This window comes from Typopeltis vanoorti, chromosome 6 (genome assembly GCF_054136105.1).
Source record: "Typopeltis vanoorti isolate ZY-2024b chromosome 6, IOZ_Tvanoo_1.0, whole genome shotgun sequence".
NCBI classification, from domain to species: domain Eukaryota; kingdom Metazoa; phylum Arthropoda; class Arachnida; order Uropygi; family Thelyphonidae; genus Typopeltis; species Typopeltis vanoorti.
The window spans coordinates 432,704-450,763 of record NC_143554.1 but is presented as its reverse complement, the minus strand read 5'-3'; the positions used below and the strand labels follow the sequence as shown (position 1 = coordinate 450,763).

Genomic DNA, 18,060 nt, shown 5'->3' with positions numbered 1-18,060 from the left:
AAGAAATTCATGTTTTAGCTTCTTTAAACACTACTCATTTTAATTTTCCCAACTATGCTCGTTTTGGACTCTCATCTCAAAAGGTATACACACGTTCACTCTGATATATACCATGTCAAAAAAGCATTCAACGTTAGCTAAAAATTGCTCATTCTGTCTTCTATCCTATAGGATTCATTTACAGTCTATATTGTTCTTCTAATGCCACCAAAATTCTGAAAATTTTGATTTCTTTTTTTTTAATTTTGCTTTTCCTCAGTTGAACTTTATTATTCTTAACTCTAGTTGCTTTCTTTTTCCAAACTGTACTGATATTTGATTATTTTGGTATCTCTGGCAGAGATACCTATGCATTTGCTATCATCAGTGATCTTACACAAATTGATTACATGTCTGTTAGAATACCAGATAATTGTAGACACTCTCAAAACACTCTTTCTGAATATATTGTCAATGCTTGTCCTGCAAGCAACTTACCATAATTTAATGATAATTCTTTATCCCATGCAGCAACACTTACACAACCACTCTCACCCATATATTGTCTAGCATCATGATTACAATATTGTTCATCCTTTTGAAACATAAGCACTGAACATATCACTGAAACAATTCATGCTGATAGGAAACCATTTATTCCCATTCAACTTTATATTCATGTCTCTTATGTAAAGTTTTGATTCTCCATGAAGTGCCAAGGCTTACAAAAGAAAAAGTAAATGTAGCGCATTTTTTTTTCTCTTATTTATGCTAAAACATGAAATATTTATAAGCAAATTATCAACACATCCAAAACTGATTATGAAAAGACCAAAGAATGAACCTTGCATTGTATCAAAACAATAGTAATTCTTTCTTGACCTATGCTTGTCATTTGTCTTTCTAATGAAAAATTTTCATTAGAAAGACAAATTTCACTCTAAAGTTTTGTGCTCCAAACTTGACCTCTTCTATGTTGCCATTTTTTTGCCTCATATTCCACTGGTATTTATGTAGCGTATGGTTTGGAAACTATCCGTTATTTAACTCATAGATTTTGTCACTGGCAATTAGCAGGAGATAATCTTGCTCATAATGTCAACAACTTTTAGATAAATAGCAATGGAAAAGTTTGAAGAATCCAAAATATTTATTCTTTATTTCTAAAGAATTTGATCAGGTTCAGCACAAATGCCTGTGAAGTAAATTCTCATCATTATGATCTGTTTTCTGAAGTTTTCAAACAGAGTTGCCAACTTTCTCTCTTACTTGCATTAGCAGATGAATCTTTATTCTTGAACTTTGTAACTAATACTGAGCTTTGATCTTTCACCTGTTTACTTCCTTCTCTATACCAATGACATTCTCTGCAAATGCAGTTCATAGTTTTGCTGAACACAGTATGCTGCACTGCTCTTTCTCATTTGATAAACTTTGCTATCCTTGTTATTTTAGTCCTAGTAAAATTTATTCATGCCTTGTTTCTGTTCTTAGAATAACTCTGATCTCCAATCTTTCTTGCCATAAATATGAAAAAGCTATGATAAATATTAAAAAAAAAAAAAAAATTCAAAAGTTCTGCATGCTTATTGTTAACCAAACACGTATTTAACAAAATACACTTATCATCAATACAATCCCTATTCTGCTTGGTGAAGTGGTGAAGACCAGTCCTGTATTCCTTTCTACTGTAAAAAAATACAGTAGTCCTTTTGTGTGTGTGTGTGTTGCTTTGTCTGATAAGTCAGTCACCACAGTAGAAATTTCATCCATGGTAATGGACCATTTTCCATGCAGTGGTTCTTTGTGAATATTGTTTGGATTATTTTACCATGTAAGGTTTCAATTTTGATGTATCAACAATGGTCATTTTGCAACAGCTGACCTGAATGAGATTTTACATCATCCCACTGACCATGTATGCATAGCATACAGAAACTTGAAATGACCCTTGTATCACACACATGAACACACACATCCAGCCAACCTTGAAATTTTGTTCTCACACCTTGGATGGTATCTCTAAGAATCTCCTAAAAATATTCGAGTCAGTTCAGAAAAGAGCAGCTACATTTATTAATGACCCATCTCTTACCAGTTCATTCTGTCCAATTTCACATAACATTTTGTGTTGCCATCTGCATTTTCTACAAATATTTCCATGGTCACTGGTCATCAGAATTGGCACCAGTAATTCCCTATTCTCTCTAAATTTAAAATGTATGTAGAAACTATTCAATACTTCTGCACAATTCAAGTTCTAACTCCCAAAAGGCTTTTTTTTTTTTCCCCCATCTTCATTCATTCCTATTACTGCTCTCTTTTTGGATAGTCTTCCTTGTTTTATATTTCTAACAAATACAAACTGCAGACCTTCAAATCCTATGATAACAAGCATTTTCTTTCTCCTCAACTTCTTGTGCATCTGGAGTACTAGTGTACTGTAGGTTAAACATGCACGATAGTAAAAAATAATGATAATAATTCTTCAACTGTGAAAGATTTAGATTTCTGTTTTTTTATGTGGAATCCATTCACGAGAGGTTTGTTAACCTATAGTACACAACTATCGTGGATGGGTTGTAAAGACATTGTTCAAATTCCAGTATAAATTCCCATGACCATATAACAAGAACTAATTATATACGAGGGTGGTCTGAAAAGTTCTCAGCCTCGACCATAGATGGCAACACTATCGGCAAGATTTTTTTTGTGTAAGTTGGTACATTTGTCATAAGTATCCATGACATCAACACAATCAAGTAGTTTGTTTTATACAGCTGTCTGAAGCAAAAGTGTTGGATAAAATTGAGTATCGTGTGGTTATAAAATTCTTTGTAAAAGAAGGTTTAATGGCACAAGAAATTCATTCGAAGTTCATAAAAGTTTATGGGCACTCTTCTCCTTTTTTTAGACAATTAAGAAATGGGCTGCCGACTTTAAATGTGGCCGGTGCACCAGCCTTGAAGATGATCCACATGAAGGATGTCCAAAAAGTGTAACAACAGCAGAAACCACTGATCAAGTGCACAATATGGTATTGGATGACCGGTGAGTCAAAATGCATGAAATGCTGAGACTATTTCAAAAGAACATGTAGGATGCATTTTGCATGAAGAATTGCAAATGAAAAAGCTTTTCGCAAGATGGGTGCTGCGCTTGCTCACAGCAGATCAAAAATGCACTTGCACCAAAATCTCTGAACGGTGCTTGGAGTGTTTTAACAAGAATAAAACTGATTTTGTGCATCAATTTATTACTATGGATGAGACTTGGATTCACCATTACAGACCAGAATCCAAACAGCAGTCAAAACAGTGGACAGAAGCCAGTTGTTCAGCACCAAAGAAGACAAAGTCAGTTCTATTAGCAGGAAAGGTCATGGCATCAGTGTTTTGGGATGGTAAAGGCATTTTGTTTATTAATTATCTTGAAAAGGGTAAAACAATAACCAAAGAATATTATTCCGATCTTTTAACCAGACTATATGAAAAAATTCGTGAGAAAAGACACAGTTTGCAGAAGAAAAAAATCATCTTTCATCAGGACAATGCACCTGCCCACAAAGGTGTTTTGGCAATGAGAAAATTAAGAGATCTGTACTATTAATTGTTGGTGCATCCACCTTATTCCCCAGATTTGGCTCCCTCTGACTTCTGTGTCTTCCCAATACTAAAACTTTTCCTGGTCAGCGTTTTTCTTCGAATCAAGAGGTGATTGCAGCTGTAGAGGAGTATTTTGCAGATCTTATTGAGAATGACTACAGGGACAAGATAATGGTGCTGGAGTATCACTGGAATAAATGCATTAGTCTTAAGAGAGGTTATTTTGAAAAATAAAAATAATTTTGAAATTATAAATTTGTTTTTTCATTGTTAGGCCGAGAACTTTTCAGACCACCATTGTATGTATAAAAATTGTTAAACCTATAGCTTAAATAGTTTTGTGTGCCAACAGATATGCTTCAAAAGGAGCATATTTATTTTTAAAAAAGGCAATAACAAGAATACAGCGGATGAAATTTAAAATAGTCAATGCATGAAAGCAGGTATTGTTGTATTCTACACTGTGATGCATATCATAAATCCAGGTCTGTAAATGTGAATTTTTTTTATAAATGAAGATGTCCATAATAAAGATGTTGAAAAGAAAACATAAATCTGGTTTAGCTTTTCACACACTTAGGATCATCTGGTACTTTGGTGAAAAAAACCGATATACCATACATTGAACATAACTACTTTATCAGAAAATTTAAAGAAGCTTACGAAATGCTATACACTCCCACTCAGTGCAATAAGAACAAAAGTATTATCTTGCATTAAGTTGGTCTTGGGGTGTCCAAGGGACAATGCTGTATAACTGAGAGGAGACCTTCACATACTATTTACAGCAGGAGTGTCAAACTCAAATTGGACACTGCAGGCCATTTGCTATAAAACTGTATCTCAAGTGGGCCGCAAAAAATTTTCAACTAAAAAACCCTGCACTAATTAGAATCAAAGGGAAATGAAAAAATGAGTATAAATAAATTGGAAAATTAAAAACAAAAATTTTATTTATTCTAAGCATTACAAGACATAAAATAATATTCTAATGATTATGAAAACTCAAAAAAAAAAAATAATATAAAGAATATTTTTATTATATTAATATTTACAATAGATAGCATTTAATCCAAATTAAAATGAAATTAAATTTTATTTAAATAAATCAAATATTTATATATTTATACATTCTAAAAAAAAAAAGTATAAACTCTCAATAATAACCATCACAAAAATTTACAGAGCGTCCTGTTAGTTTGAAATTTTTTATGTTTGTGTTGAAATAAAACACTTCTCTATATATTTTTTTTGGGTGGGGGGGCTATATTTTGAATTTTTAAAGGAATTTTTAAATGTTACTGAAAATATTTTGGGGAAAAATTATATTTTCGGGATAAAAATAAAAAAAAATTAAAAAAAATAAAAATATATATATATATACACACTCGCATAATATAATTATAATAATTTAATTTCAGTATTTTATTTTTTTCCTGACACTTGACAACATTTATTATTAACCAGCCTGTCAAAATTTGGACTCAAAGATTGTGAGCATATGATCTTTGTTATGGCAGAAAGGTTGATGTCGGTTAATCTTGATCTGTGGACTATTTTGTTACCTTTCATACATGAGAATAATTGTTCACATAAATAGGTGCTTCCAAAATAACATACAATATTTGCTGCAAAACTTTTTATTTCCAGATATTTTGGACCTAAATTACTATATTTTTGGTACACCAACTTCTTGGTATTTCGCTTTTAGAATGGAATCATTGTGGAAATCAATAAGTTCCATTTGAATACAAATAGGAGCATTTTCAAATTTAAAGGAAAAAGGATCCATAAAAAGCAAAAAAACCTCTTCTTGCTCCTTGAAATCTTTAAATCGCCTATCAAATTCTTCTTTTATCTTTTCTAGTTTGGGACAATATTGAGAAAAGGTAAAACTTTGATTCTTATTGTTCAACTGTTCACACATAGGAAAGTAATTTAGAATATTCTCTTTTAAATGATTTTGAAACAAAACTAACTTACATCTAAACCTTGCCTGTGCATCATACATGTGTGTTATTAACCGATCTTTCCCCTGAAGTTTGACATTTAAATCATTCAAATGTCCTGTAATATCATCTAAGAATGCCAGATCTTGTACCCATGTCTGATCATTAAGAAATGCAACATCATGATTTTTCATTTCTAGGAACAATTTGATCTCTAAAAGTAGAAAAAAAAAGCTTTTTAGAATCTTATGACAAGATAACCAACGAATCTCTGTGTAATAAGGTAGCCCTTCAAATTCACTCTCCAAGTCTTTTAGAAATTGTGCAAACTGGCGGTGATTGAGGACTCTGGATCAGATGAAGTTCACAGTATTTGTCACAGGCTTAAGTACGCTGCTCATTTCCAACATTTTTGAGCACAGGACTTGCTGATGAATAATGCAGTGGAAAGATTGCAGTTTTGGAATGTCTGGATACATTTCCTTTAACTTTGCTGCAAGTCTTGACACAAAATCTTTATTTTTGCCTGTCATTACTGGAGCATCATCGGTTGTCACTGCTACGAGCCTGTTCAGAGGAAGTTGATATTTTTCAAAAATGCCCCACATGGCATCAAAAATGTCTTTCCCTGTAGTGGTTCCATGAATGGGAATTATTTCCAAGAACTCTTCCATAATATTCATATTGTCGTCACCAGCCCAAAGAAACAGAGCAACTTGAGCCAAGTCGTGAATATCGAAACTTTCGTCATGTGCAATTGAAAAGCACTGTACGTTTGCAGATATTTCTTGCAAATGGTCACGCAGACTATCTGCCATTTTGGTTATTCTTTAGATCACAGTATTTCTGGACAAAGAAATATCGCTAAATACTTGCACATTTTTGGGACATACGTTTTCGGCTGCTTTTATCATACATTTCTTAACCAAGGAACCATCACTAAAAGGTTTGGAATGTTTCGCCAATAAATAGCTGATTTCATGACTGGCTCTCACTGCTGATTAATTATCTTTCTTAATTTTTGAAAATACTTGTTGACTTTGAAGTGAATTCTTCATAATTCTTAATTTTTCTTCTCTCAGTTTAGCCTCAAAGCGTAAATATTGTTCTTTGTGAATTTTATCGTAGTGCCTTTTTATATTATATTCTTTGGCGACACTAATTGTTTCAGTGCAGAAGTAATTTAGTTCCCATTTTTCTTGAAATTTTCTCCTCTCATCAGCAATTTTTCTTTCTCTTGCTGGCTTGGAAAGCAATATTGCCTCGGTGAATAAATATAGTATTAATATTATTAACAATTTTTATAAAAATGTTTGAATAAAACCACACAAAACTGTAGACCAGTGCACGATACTATTGCAAATAAAAATAAAAAATAATAATAAAAGGGATTCTCTCACTGCTAGATTGTCGTTGAATCATGTTCGGTGCACTGACTTCAAAGATCACTGATTGACTGTAGCAGGCAATTATAAACTCATAGCTGAATTCTCATGAGTGCGTATGCTGCACGTCACGTGAATAGCTGGTAGCTAATAGAATTCAACTTTTTCAGTATGCTACCAGCAGCGTGCTGTAAATTAACAATGAAGGCATAAATATAGTTTACGACTGATTAGGATCGGATCTAACAATTGCTAGGCAATTGGTAGTCTGGGTGCCCCTGTCCCCATTCCACAAGAGAGAACATTTGAATTGGGTCAGGATCCATATCATCTGGACTCAAGACCCTTGGGGGATCAGTATTGTTTAAATACAAGTCTCAATTTTCTCTACAAAGTGATACCAGGTGTGCTCAGATCTGGATAGAATCAGGGACACGTTATCATCCCTCTAATATCTGTGGAATGAACACTCATGGTGCAGGTAGTGTGATGGTTTTGGGGAAGCATTTTTTTAGGTGGATGCACTTACCTGTATATGCTTCCTAGTGGAATCTTGAATGCTACAACTTATAGACACAAAGTCCTGGACTGCAATGTTTGTCGTATGTGAGTGCGATAGGGAAGACATTTATTATAGAGGACGATGATGCTTATCCTCATCAAGCAAAGCTTATGGGCTATGACTTCAAGAAAAGACCATCATATGTATGCTTGCCAGCTAGGTTTTCAATTGTCTGCATTCTGCCTTGTAACAACTATTTTTTTTAAGTTGCTGACGATGGCCTGTTAATTTCAGATTAAAATATATGAGCAGTATATATTAATTATGGCATTGATTATGAAATTATGGCAGTATAATTATCAATAAATAATTTTACCTTGTTCTTGTATATATGTTGTAAAAAACAAAAATGATGATATTATATGATGAAATATCATAATGGCTAGGAAGTTCCATTTAATCCACAACTTTCATCAGGAAACTAGGGTGAACAGCAAAAAAGCAATTACTAGAACAAAGTCAAACTCATTGTGCAGAATTGAAAATAAACATTTCAACCTTAAAAGTTTCACTGGAAAAGAAATGGAACAAGTAGCAGAATTAGAGAACTACCTTGTCTGGGTGTTCTGTGAATATAATTGATGTCACCAAAATGAAGAAATCTGAAACAGGTGTGATACTGTTGAACTATAACATTGTTATATTCCATAGCTAATAATGTAAACTTAATCATATACTACTGCTCTAGTATCCTATACACTTATTGAGGATACATATACTTTCTGATGAAGGATCAGAGAGGGTGCTGGGGTTTTGGAATGGTTGCAAGACAATTACCAAAATCAACTATGCATGAATTTGAGGTTAGCTTTTGGCAAGAGACTGCCATTTGGATACAGTGCAAGCTTCCTGCTTTTGGCTGTTCTGAAATCAGTTTCTGATATATTGATGAATGATTGTCTTGTAGTTAATTTGGGCTTTTGTAAGCAGTAAGGGAAGGTAGAATTCTGTTCTTGATGATAGCCAGTAACAACATGCTCAGGTTCTTCATTTGTACAGCTAGGGCTTACTTATGAGATTAACTGGATGTGGAATGGGAAATATGTGCTTCCATACCAGTGAGAATTGCTTCAGTGATGTGTTTGATGTACATGCTTGGGTCCGAAGGCAATAATAACTAAGGAAAAGAAGTCACAAAGGTTATTCCACTTGGATTCTTATAATGCAATTATAAGAATCCAAGTCATTCCCAACCAAATTAAATCTTGGTTGGGAATGACTACGTTGATGTTGCTTGTTGGAGAAGAGATAAGTACAAGCCTGTGATCTGAAATATCCAAGGAAGATACAACCTGTGGTTAGGGTTATTTAGTAATTTGGTGGGCATGAGAAAAACTTGTTTAAGATTATTTGTGATGGCATCTCTACAGGCTTGGTCTGGTTACAGAAGGAAAGCCAATTGATATTGTGAACATTAAATTTTCCAAGGAAGAATACCTCACTGTTAGGAAATTTGGGCTGAAGGACATTAAACTTCAAAATGATACCATATATGAGAAGTAGAAGGACCCATAAGCACACCAGTACCATGTCTGGGATGCAGGTGAGGATTCAGAAGTTTATTGAAATTTTTTTTTGGAGTTGCATGTTGTAATTGTTTGGAAATACTTCTTGCAGTTGGCTATTTCAAAGGATGGAAGTGGGTGGAATAAAAGAGGACAAAGAAAAGCAGGTTCATTGTGTTGCAGTTGCATAAGAAAGAAGTGCTGAGCAGATGCTGTTCTAGTATTAATAGGGGTAACAGTGGTTGCCAGTTTACTATTCCATTGAACCATTGAAATATCTGTAGAGCCAAAATATTGCATCTGTGAGATAGAGGCTGAAGTGAATCACTAAGAGAGGGATCATCTATGAGCTGAATTGCTCTCCTCGGGACAGTGTCAAGAATTTTTAGAGAAGTTTTAGGTGCTCAACATGTGAGCAGTATTCTAAGCATGGGAAGATTTGGGATATGTGCAGGGTGTTCGGGATAAATTTGACATATTTATAATTAATTATATTTTTCCGTAAGTTACATGTATTAACACACACTTTTCTTCATTTAAAAGTTTGGACCCTTCTTCATTCATATACAAGATGTCAGAAAGGATGGATAGCTGGAACCCACCTGAATCATGGAAGAGAATAACTTGTATCATGATGATTCGTGCCTGCCATCAAAATAAGGATATTACGACTGCTGCCCAATGCTCCCTGAATACAGTAAAAACAATCAGGCATGAACTAGAGACTTGCAATGGTGACTACGAGGATGTAGCAAGAAGAAAGATCCCTAGCAGACGATCTGATTGCGTTCGTACAGCAGAATTCCTCGCAAATCTGCAGGAACAGGTGTTGAAGAACCCTGGCATTGGAATTCGGGCTTTGTTTGTGGAGTTGCTAACTGTAGTCAAGCCCTGGATAACAAGGGTAGCCAATGGTAGGCCGTATGTATGGCAGCAGGATTCGGCCCCTTGCCACACCTCTGGGAAAAGTCAAAAATGGTTGTCTGAAAATTTCTACGACTTCACCAGTCCAAATGTTTGGCCTCCAAACTCCCCAGACCTTAACCCCATGGATTATTTTGTATGGGGCGCAGTTGAAAAAGACACCAATTGCACTTCCAGTAATACAAAAGCCCAGTTAATGGATAAAATTAAAACAGTTTTTGCGGCCCTTCCCAGGGAGACTGTAGCATCAGCTTGTTCGAGGTTCCGAAGCAGAATTGAAGCTGTGATCGATGCTAATGGTGGTTATTTTGAGTAAATCTTGTTGATAGTATTGTAATTAACTCTGCCTGTAATGTTTTTTTGTCAATTCATTAAATTTAATAGATACAAAGAAGAATTTCTTTTTCCTTACGAAACTGTCAAATTTATCCCGAACACCCTGTATATAGTTAGAGTTGGTTGGATGTAAAATGGCATCTTGAATGAAAGAGAATGCCTGGTTTTTTGGATGCCGAGGAAGCTATTGATATGATGTGTTTGCTCAGACTAACATTTACCTCCAGTCTCTCCAGAAGGTAAATGCTAGTTTGAGCAGAGAGATCTGATCTTCTCTGGTGATTTGTGTATTACTGAGTGTAAGGGAATGTGATCTCAGATCTTTTTTGGGAGAGAAGAGGCAAGACTGTGTTTTGGTGGCATTGAATGCAACCAGATTGTCCTTGCCCCATTGAAGAATATTACAAAGATTAGTATTTAAGGCACTAGTAATAGTTAGATGATCTTGATGCTTGGGATATCTGGCACTGCATGTTTTATCAAATAAGTAGGATGAATGGAGAGTACTATCATCTGCAAAGCTGTGGTATGATCAGTGGTGATTGAGAGTAGATCATTTACATACAGAAGAAAGAGGGTAAACGGACAGAGTCCTGCATTGGAGGTTGAAGAGCAGGAGCCATCTACCATGACAGAAGAGGAAAGTGGAAACCCAATTACAGAGGGTAATAGGTAGATCAAAGGATGGCAATTTGTTTAGTAGGCCTTGATGCCAACATTGTCAAAAGCTTTGGAAATACAAGAGTAACAGCAAAAGTAGGTCATTTATATACAGGTTGGCCATAAAATAACTTTCCCTCTTTCGAGACATCTGTAGCTAAAACCAATAAACAGAATGAGACCAAATTTTATATCGAGACTTTTGAAGGTATGGGGAGATGATTTCTGTGAAAAAAAAAAAAAAAAAAAGATTTAGTACCAAAAGTAACCGATAGGGGAAATTTTGGTGCTGGCAGAGCCGAAAAAAGCGGATAATTACATTAAAGGCAGATAAAATAGAATAATAACATTTCGATGGTGTAAGCAACAGCCGCGTCACTCATTCCAGCTGGATATGTGGTGTGTTACAATGATAATAAGAATAATAATAATTAAACTAAAACAACAACTTGCAAGACAACAGAAATTAATGTAGTGATTGAACTCACAGGAAATAATGTTTTATTTATCAGAATCAGAGTCCCCTGAACCACATACACAATTTTCAATGTGCTGACCTATCTTGTGTACATCCGGTGTGCGACATGCTCTACAGCTGAGCGTAAGGAGTCGGATTGGATGTTCATAACAGCCCATTTTATGTTCTCTTTCAAGACATGCAAGTTGGGAATGCCACCAACATACACAACAGATTTCAAATACCCCCACAGCCAAAAGTCACTTATTATTATTATTATTATCATCATCATTGTAACACACCACATATCCAGCTGGAATGAGTGACGTGGCTGTTGCTTGTACCATCGAAATGTTATTATTCCATTTTATCTGCCTTTAATGTAATTATCCACTTGTTTTCGGTTCTGCCAACGCTAAAATTTCCCCTGTCGGCGACTTTTGGTACTAAATATTTTTTTCGCAGAAATCATCTCCCCGTACCTTCAAAAGTTTCAATATAAAATTTGGTCTCATTCTGTTTATTGGTTTTAGCTACAGATGCCTCCAAAGAGGGAAAGTTATTTTATGGCCACCCTGTATATGAGAAAGAGGGTAGGCGATAGGACAGAGCCCTCAGGTATACTGGGAGTTACCCAGTTTCAATTGGAGGCAGCAGAGTTTTTTTTCCTTCCAGAAACTAGTTTTTCATCATGCAAAACAGCCACAACGTACACATATAATACACTGGCCTCAGAGTCTTGGGTGATGAACCTTACCATCAAATTACTGCTCTCCAAAATAATAATAATAAATATTATTATTATTATTACATGACACCTCCAAGGGAGGGCATCTACTCTGTAACTCTGTCTCCACCACTTCATACACCATACTTTGGCGATGACAGATTCTTCCATCTCACTTGACAAATCTTATAAAACAGAAACCACCCCAATTATAGAGCAAACCTCTGCAAGCCTAAATTCAGATCCAGTGGTGGCCGGTGAAAATTTTAAGGTTTCTGGGGTGCTGCATTTGCAAAAAAAAAAAAAAAAAAAACACTTTTTTTTCCTAATCAGTAACGAATTTATTAATAAATAAATTTACATATTAAAAATTGCTTTATTAAAAATATTTCATCCTCACCATGAACAAACACCAATAATAAAAGTTTTGTATCAATAGCAATGACGAGTGCAAACAAATATCGGCGTTAGATTGCACAATGCATTTGTTTCGTGTAACAATAATTGAAAAAGATAATTCTTTTCATATTTTCAACAGTGACACTCATCATAATTCAGCCTTGTATCTATAAGAAATAAATAATTATATGTTATTTTAACAAAATAAAATAAGATTTACAAAAAAATAGTTCGCCACGAACACATGCCAATAATAAACATTTCATATCTCACAGAAATAACAAGCGTGGGCATAAGATAGATACACTGCCCAAGCGGCAGTGTATCTAGTGATGCAACGTGCAATGACAGCAAACGAATATCGGTGTTAGATCGCAGTGCATTTGTTTCGTGTAACGATAATTGAAACAAAATTATTTTCATATTTTTAACAGTGACACTCGTCATAATTCAGCCTTGTATCTATAATAAATAAATAATTATATGTTATTTATTTATTTCTTATTTTAATAATCTTATTTTAACAAAATAAAATAAGATTTACAAAAAACAGTTCACCAGGCACATGCACCAATAATAAATGTTTCATATCTCACAGAAATAAGGCATGTAAGCATACTAAAAATACACTGCCGTTTGAACAGTTACAGTTGGGAATGACATAACATGCAATGACAAGAGCAAACAAATATTGGCGTTAGATCACAGTGCATTTGTTATATCATCATCTGCATTTGTTTCATAATCTAAAGCGTTAATCAAACAATTCCAATTATTAACTATTCAATCAATGTTTGTTTTTAATAAATGTTATTATTTATTAAAAACAAACGAAATGCTTGGGTGCTGCAGTGTTGCAGTGCTTATGTACGGGCTGCCACTGTTCAGATCTCTAAACCATTCTTCAATGGGACATGGATAACCTTGTCAGTTTCTGTACCTGTAGAATACAGTTCTGTCTTATTTCACAGAAAAGAACCATATTCTTCCAGCCTTATCTTTCACAGCATCAAATCCCTAAGCAAGATGAGATTTTTCTCCTTAGGATTGCCAACATCAGGCCTCTCTTGGTATAAACACGTTACAGCCATTGCCTCCTCAGCATCCACAAAACTAGGCTCAAGACATTCCTTTTCCTCTGAACAGCTATTAACCCTGCAAAAATCCCTGCACAAAAGCAGTGCTCCAAGAGCTCTCTAAAAATACTTGAGTCAGACTGAATAATGACTCATCTCTTACCAATTCACTCCACCTGCTTTTGCACAGGCATTTAGTTTGTTGTATGAATATTTCTATGGTAAATGTTCATCAAAACTAGTATTAATTATTCCCCTCCCCCCGTACTAAATCCATTGAAACACATGCAGCTGCTGCTGAACACCCCACCATGGTCCACCTTTAAACTCACAGAACAAGTTTCTCTTCTTTTTTTTTTCTCTTCTTTAATTCCTGCCATTGTACTGTGAAACAGCCTCTCCTCCAAAGTTTCTCAAAGAATACAATGCACAAATCTTCAAATCCAATTGAAACAGTTTTCTCCTTTCTCAAATCTCTTCCCAAGTACTGTCGGTTGGCCAATCAACCTCTTATATATGGGCCCAACATGAAAAGAAAAAATTCTATTTTTATTTATGATGTATATGATTTCAATCACCATGTAGATTTTAAAATAATTTTGGATTATAGCTATGTGTAGGGAGAGGAGAGAGAGAGAGAGAGAGAAATAAGAATTAATATTTAAAACAACATATTTAAATTATATTTTTATTTATTTATATGATTTCAGTCACCAGGTAGTCAGGGGCTTTTATGTTTGGTGCCAGGGTTGTGCACATGGTGGCCATCCTCAGCATATTCAGGAATGGTTTCAGGCCTATCCATGGTGTCCAGCAGGATGTGGCCATCTGTGTGAATACACATAACCTTTTCTAATGCGAAACAAATGCAATATAATTGAGTTTAATGATGTAACTGAGATTTGTTAATAAATTATAAACCAAATGAATGAAAATGCTTCCAAATATTTTAACCCTCTATGTAATCCCTGTGGTATCTGAAGAAAATTTTAATTTGAAAATCAAACTTCTTTCCTTTAGTGTTACACAGTGATCAGCATTCATACAAATTATGGACTCTACAACCATGTTATAAATAATTATTTTAATTTTCCGACATTTCGACCTTCATATTAAGGTCATCATCTGGAGTATACACACACACACATATATATGTATGCAGAGACAAGCTAAATTACATTTCACACAGGATGCTGAAGAGACAATGATTTGATCAACGATTATTTTACAGGCCTGCCCTCTAGTGAAAATGAAATAAAATTATGATAAATAAACGAAATAAAATAACTACATCAAAGCTATATTCTATTTAAGACATCAGAGAAATATTCTTTCATATAGATAGTTTTGTTACAGTAAAAATGATGTCCTAATTTAACATGACAATTGTTATATTAGATTGAAGATCCTGGATTACCTATGGTCCTTCCATATTCTTAGGATTTTTAGATCATCATTATTGTTAAGATTAGGGTGGTTGATAAGAATCTCACAGGCCTCCTTAAATTTATGTTCATACCATATTTTGGTGTGATGTAAACAGCAGGTGCTTTTCCAGTCAATTCTATGTAAAGTATTCAGGGCATGATAAGAAAGATCAGCTTGACCGTAATTATTATATTTAATGTGTCGTTTATGTTCCTTTTTTCTGATAGGAATTGTGCATCCTTTCCCCTATATAGGGAAAATTACAGGTGCAGTGAGTGCAGTATACTTCAGGGTGGACCAGCGGAGGGAATGAATCCTTGGATGAGTTGAGTAACTTGTTTAATTTTGCAGGTGGTTTAAAGGTGGCTTTAAGGTTGTATTTCTGTAGTATTCTATTTATTTTGTCTGATATCCCTTTAATGTATGGAATGGTTACAGTTTTATTGTAGTCTAGTTTATTTTTGTTTTTAAGTAAGTCTTGTACAGAATTTTGTTGATAGTATTTTGGCTGTAAACATATTTTATGAATGTATTGCTGATAACTTTTATTCATCTTTAAAGTGCTTGGAGCAAATCTTCAGAGCCCTGTTTTTTAGTTTATTAATGACCCCTAGTTTTTGTGTTGGGTGGTGGTAGGAGTTTATGTATATATATTTGCCAGTATGTGTCGGTTTCTAGTAAACGGTAAAGGAAAGACTGCCAGAAGGAAGACATGTGACAAGTGTATCTAGAAATGGAAGTGTGTCCTGCTTTTCATTCTCAATTGTGAATTGTATATGTTTGTATTGTTTGTTTAGGTAGCTGAGGAAAGTAATGTCTGGCGGCCATGGGGGCCAGATAGTGAAAACATCAACGTATCTAAGCCAGACTTTGGATTTTAAAGGAGAGGAATCTGGAGCACATTGCTCAAAATGTTCCATGTAAAGGTTAACCTACAAAAAGAAGGCACAGCCATGGGTTCATCATCATTATTCCCCCCCCCCCCCCCCATTGCTAAATTTTATATGGAACATTTTGAGCAACGTGCTCTAGATTCCTCTCCTCTAAAACTCAAAGTCTGGCTTAGATACGTTGACGATGTTTTCGTTATCTGGCCCCACGACCGCCAGACATTAGACACTTTCCTCAGCCCCCTAAACAAACAACACAAACACATACAATTCACAGTTGAGATTGAAAAGCGGAACACACTTCCATTTCTAGATACACTTGTCACACATCTTCCTTCTAGCAATCTTTCCTTCACTGTTTACTGGAAATCAACACATACTGGCCAGTATATACACAAAAACTCCTACCACCACCCAATGCACATACTAGATGTCATTAATACACTAAAAAACAGGGCTTTGAAGATTTGCTTGGATGAACAAGTACTTAAAGATGAATTACAAGTTATCAGCAGTACCTTCCTAAAAAATGATTACAGCCAAAATACTATCAACAAAATTCTGTACAAGACCTCACTTAAAAACAAACATAAACAAGACTACACTAAAACTATAACCATTCCATGCATTAAAGGGATATTAGACAAAATAAACAGAATACTACAAAAATGCAACCTTAAAGCCACCTTTAAACCTCCTGCAAAATTAGAACTTGCTCAACTCATCCAAGGATCCACTCCCTCCGCTGGACCCCCCCCGGAGTATACCGTATTCATTGTACTGTAATTTGACCTATAATAGGGGAAACAGGATGCACAATTCCTATCAGAAAAAAAGGAACATAAACGATACATTAAATATAATAACTATGGTCAAGCTGGTCTTTCTGATCATGCCCCGAACACTTTACATAGAATTGACTTGAAAAGCACCTGTTGTTTACATCACACCAAAACATAGTAATGAACGTAAATTTAAGAAGGCCTGTGAAATTCTTATCAACCACCTTAATCTTAACAAAAATGATGGTCTAAAAACCCAGAAATATGGAAGGCGCATATTCTACCCACATAACCTTTCTCCCTAAGTTAATTATAAATAGAACTATAGGTAATCCAGGATCTTAAATCTAATATATCAATTCTCATGTTAAATTAGGACATAATTTTTGATGTAGCTATTTTATTGTAATTTTATTTCATTTTCACAGGAGGTCAGGCTAGTAAAATAACCGTTGATCGCTGTGTGAAATGTAATTTAGGTTGTCTGTGTATGTATGTATATATATATATATATACACACTCCAGATGATGACCTTAATATGAAAGTCAAAACGTCGAGAAATTAAAAGAATTATATATATGTATATACCCCAGATAATGATCTTAATATGAAGGTCAAAACGTAAAGAAATTAAAATAATTATTTATAACATAGTTGTAGAGTCCATAATTTCTGTAAAATTAAAAGACAAAGGCTCACATTAGTGGGTAATGATATTACATAGTGCAGATGCAAAATACAGGATGGTTCTTCGTACGATTTTTCATGTTTACTGCTTTTCAATTTCTGTTGGAGTTTTATTTTCATATTGGATGTTGGACTGCATGGTTGACAAATTCTCACTGCAAACTAACATAATTTACAGAGTTTTGGTTTGAAAACAAATTTTTTTAAATCTGACTGAAAGTAAAGGAAATGTCAATCATGATCACATCTCCTTCACTTTCATGAAATAAAAAAGTTTCAACTTTTTTTACACCATGTAATTTAACCCTGTTTATAGACATAGCGGCACATTTTTCAAACAACTATCAATACAAAAGCATGTGTGCTTTAAGTGCATTCTCTTCCCAAACTACCAAGCAAAAGTTCATGATACACCTTATCACTTAAATTGTTTTTTTTTAAAAAAAAATCTGGTACATTTAAAATAAACTATCTCTTGTACTACGTTTTAATGAATGGAAATAACAGTTACATTTTTACTATAAATAATTTCAGTTTACCTCTAATAGTTGATACATTTCTGAGCATGTGACTATTGTTGTGCCACTTAAATTCATAAATATAAATTCCATCTCAGAAATTAGCTTAGGTTTTTGAAGGATGTCATATTCTAATAAATGCTTGTAAACAAACTGCCTAATATAGATGCATTTTTTCATCTTGGTAATG

At 34.4% G+C, this 18,060-nt stretch overlaps 1 protein-coding gene across 1 annotated transcript in view; it reads left to right on the top strand.

The window, feature by feature from the left end:
• Positions 1 to 14,487, top strand: part of Wdr24 (WD repeat domain 24) — a 351,891-nt gene extending 337,404 nt beyond the window's left edge. The window contains exon 12 of the mRNA XM_090393912.1: positions 14,275 to 14,487. Coding sequence (XP_090250038.1) covers positions 14,275 to 14,410 — 136 coding nt within the window. The 3' untranslated portion in view covers positions 14,411 to 14,487. The remainder of the gene's footprint in view (positions 1 to 14,274) is intronic.
• The last annotated feature ends 3,573 nt before the right edge of the window (positions 14,488 to 18,060 follow it).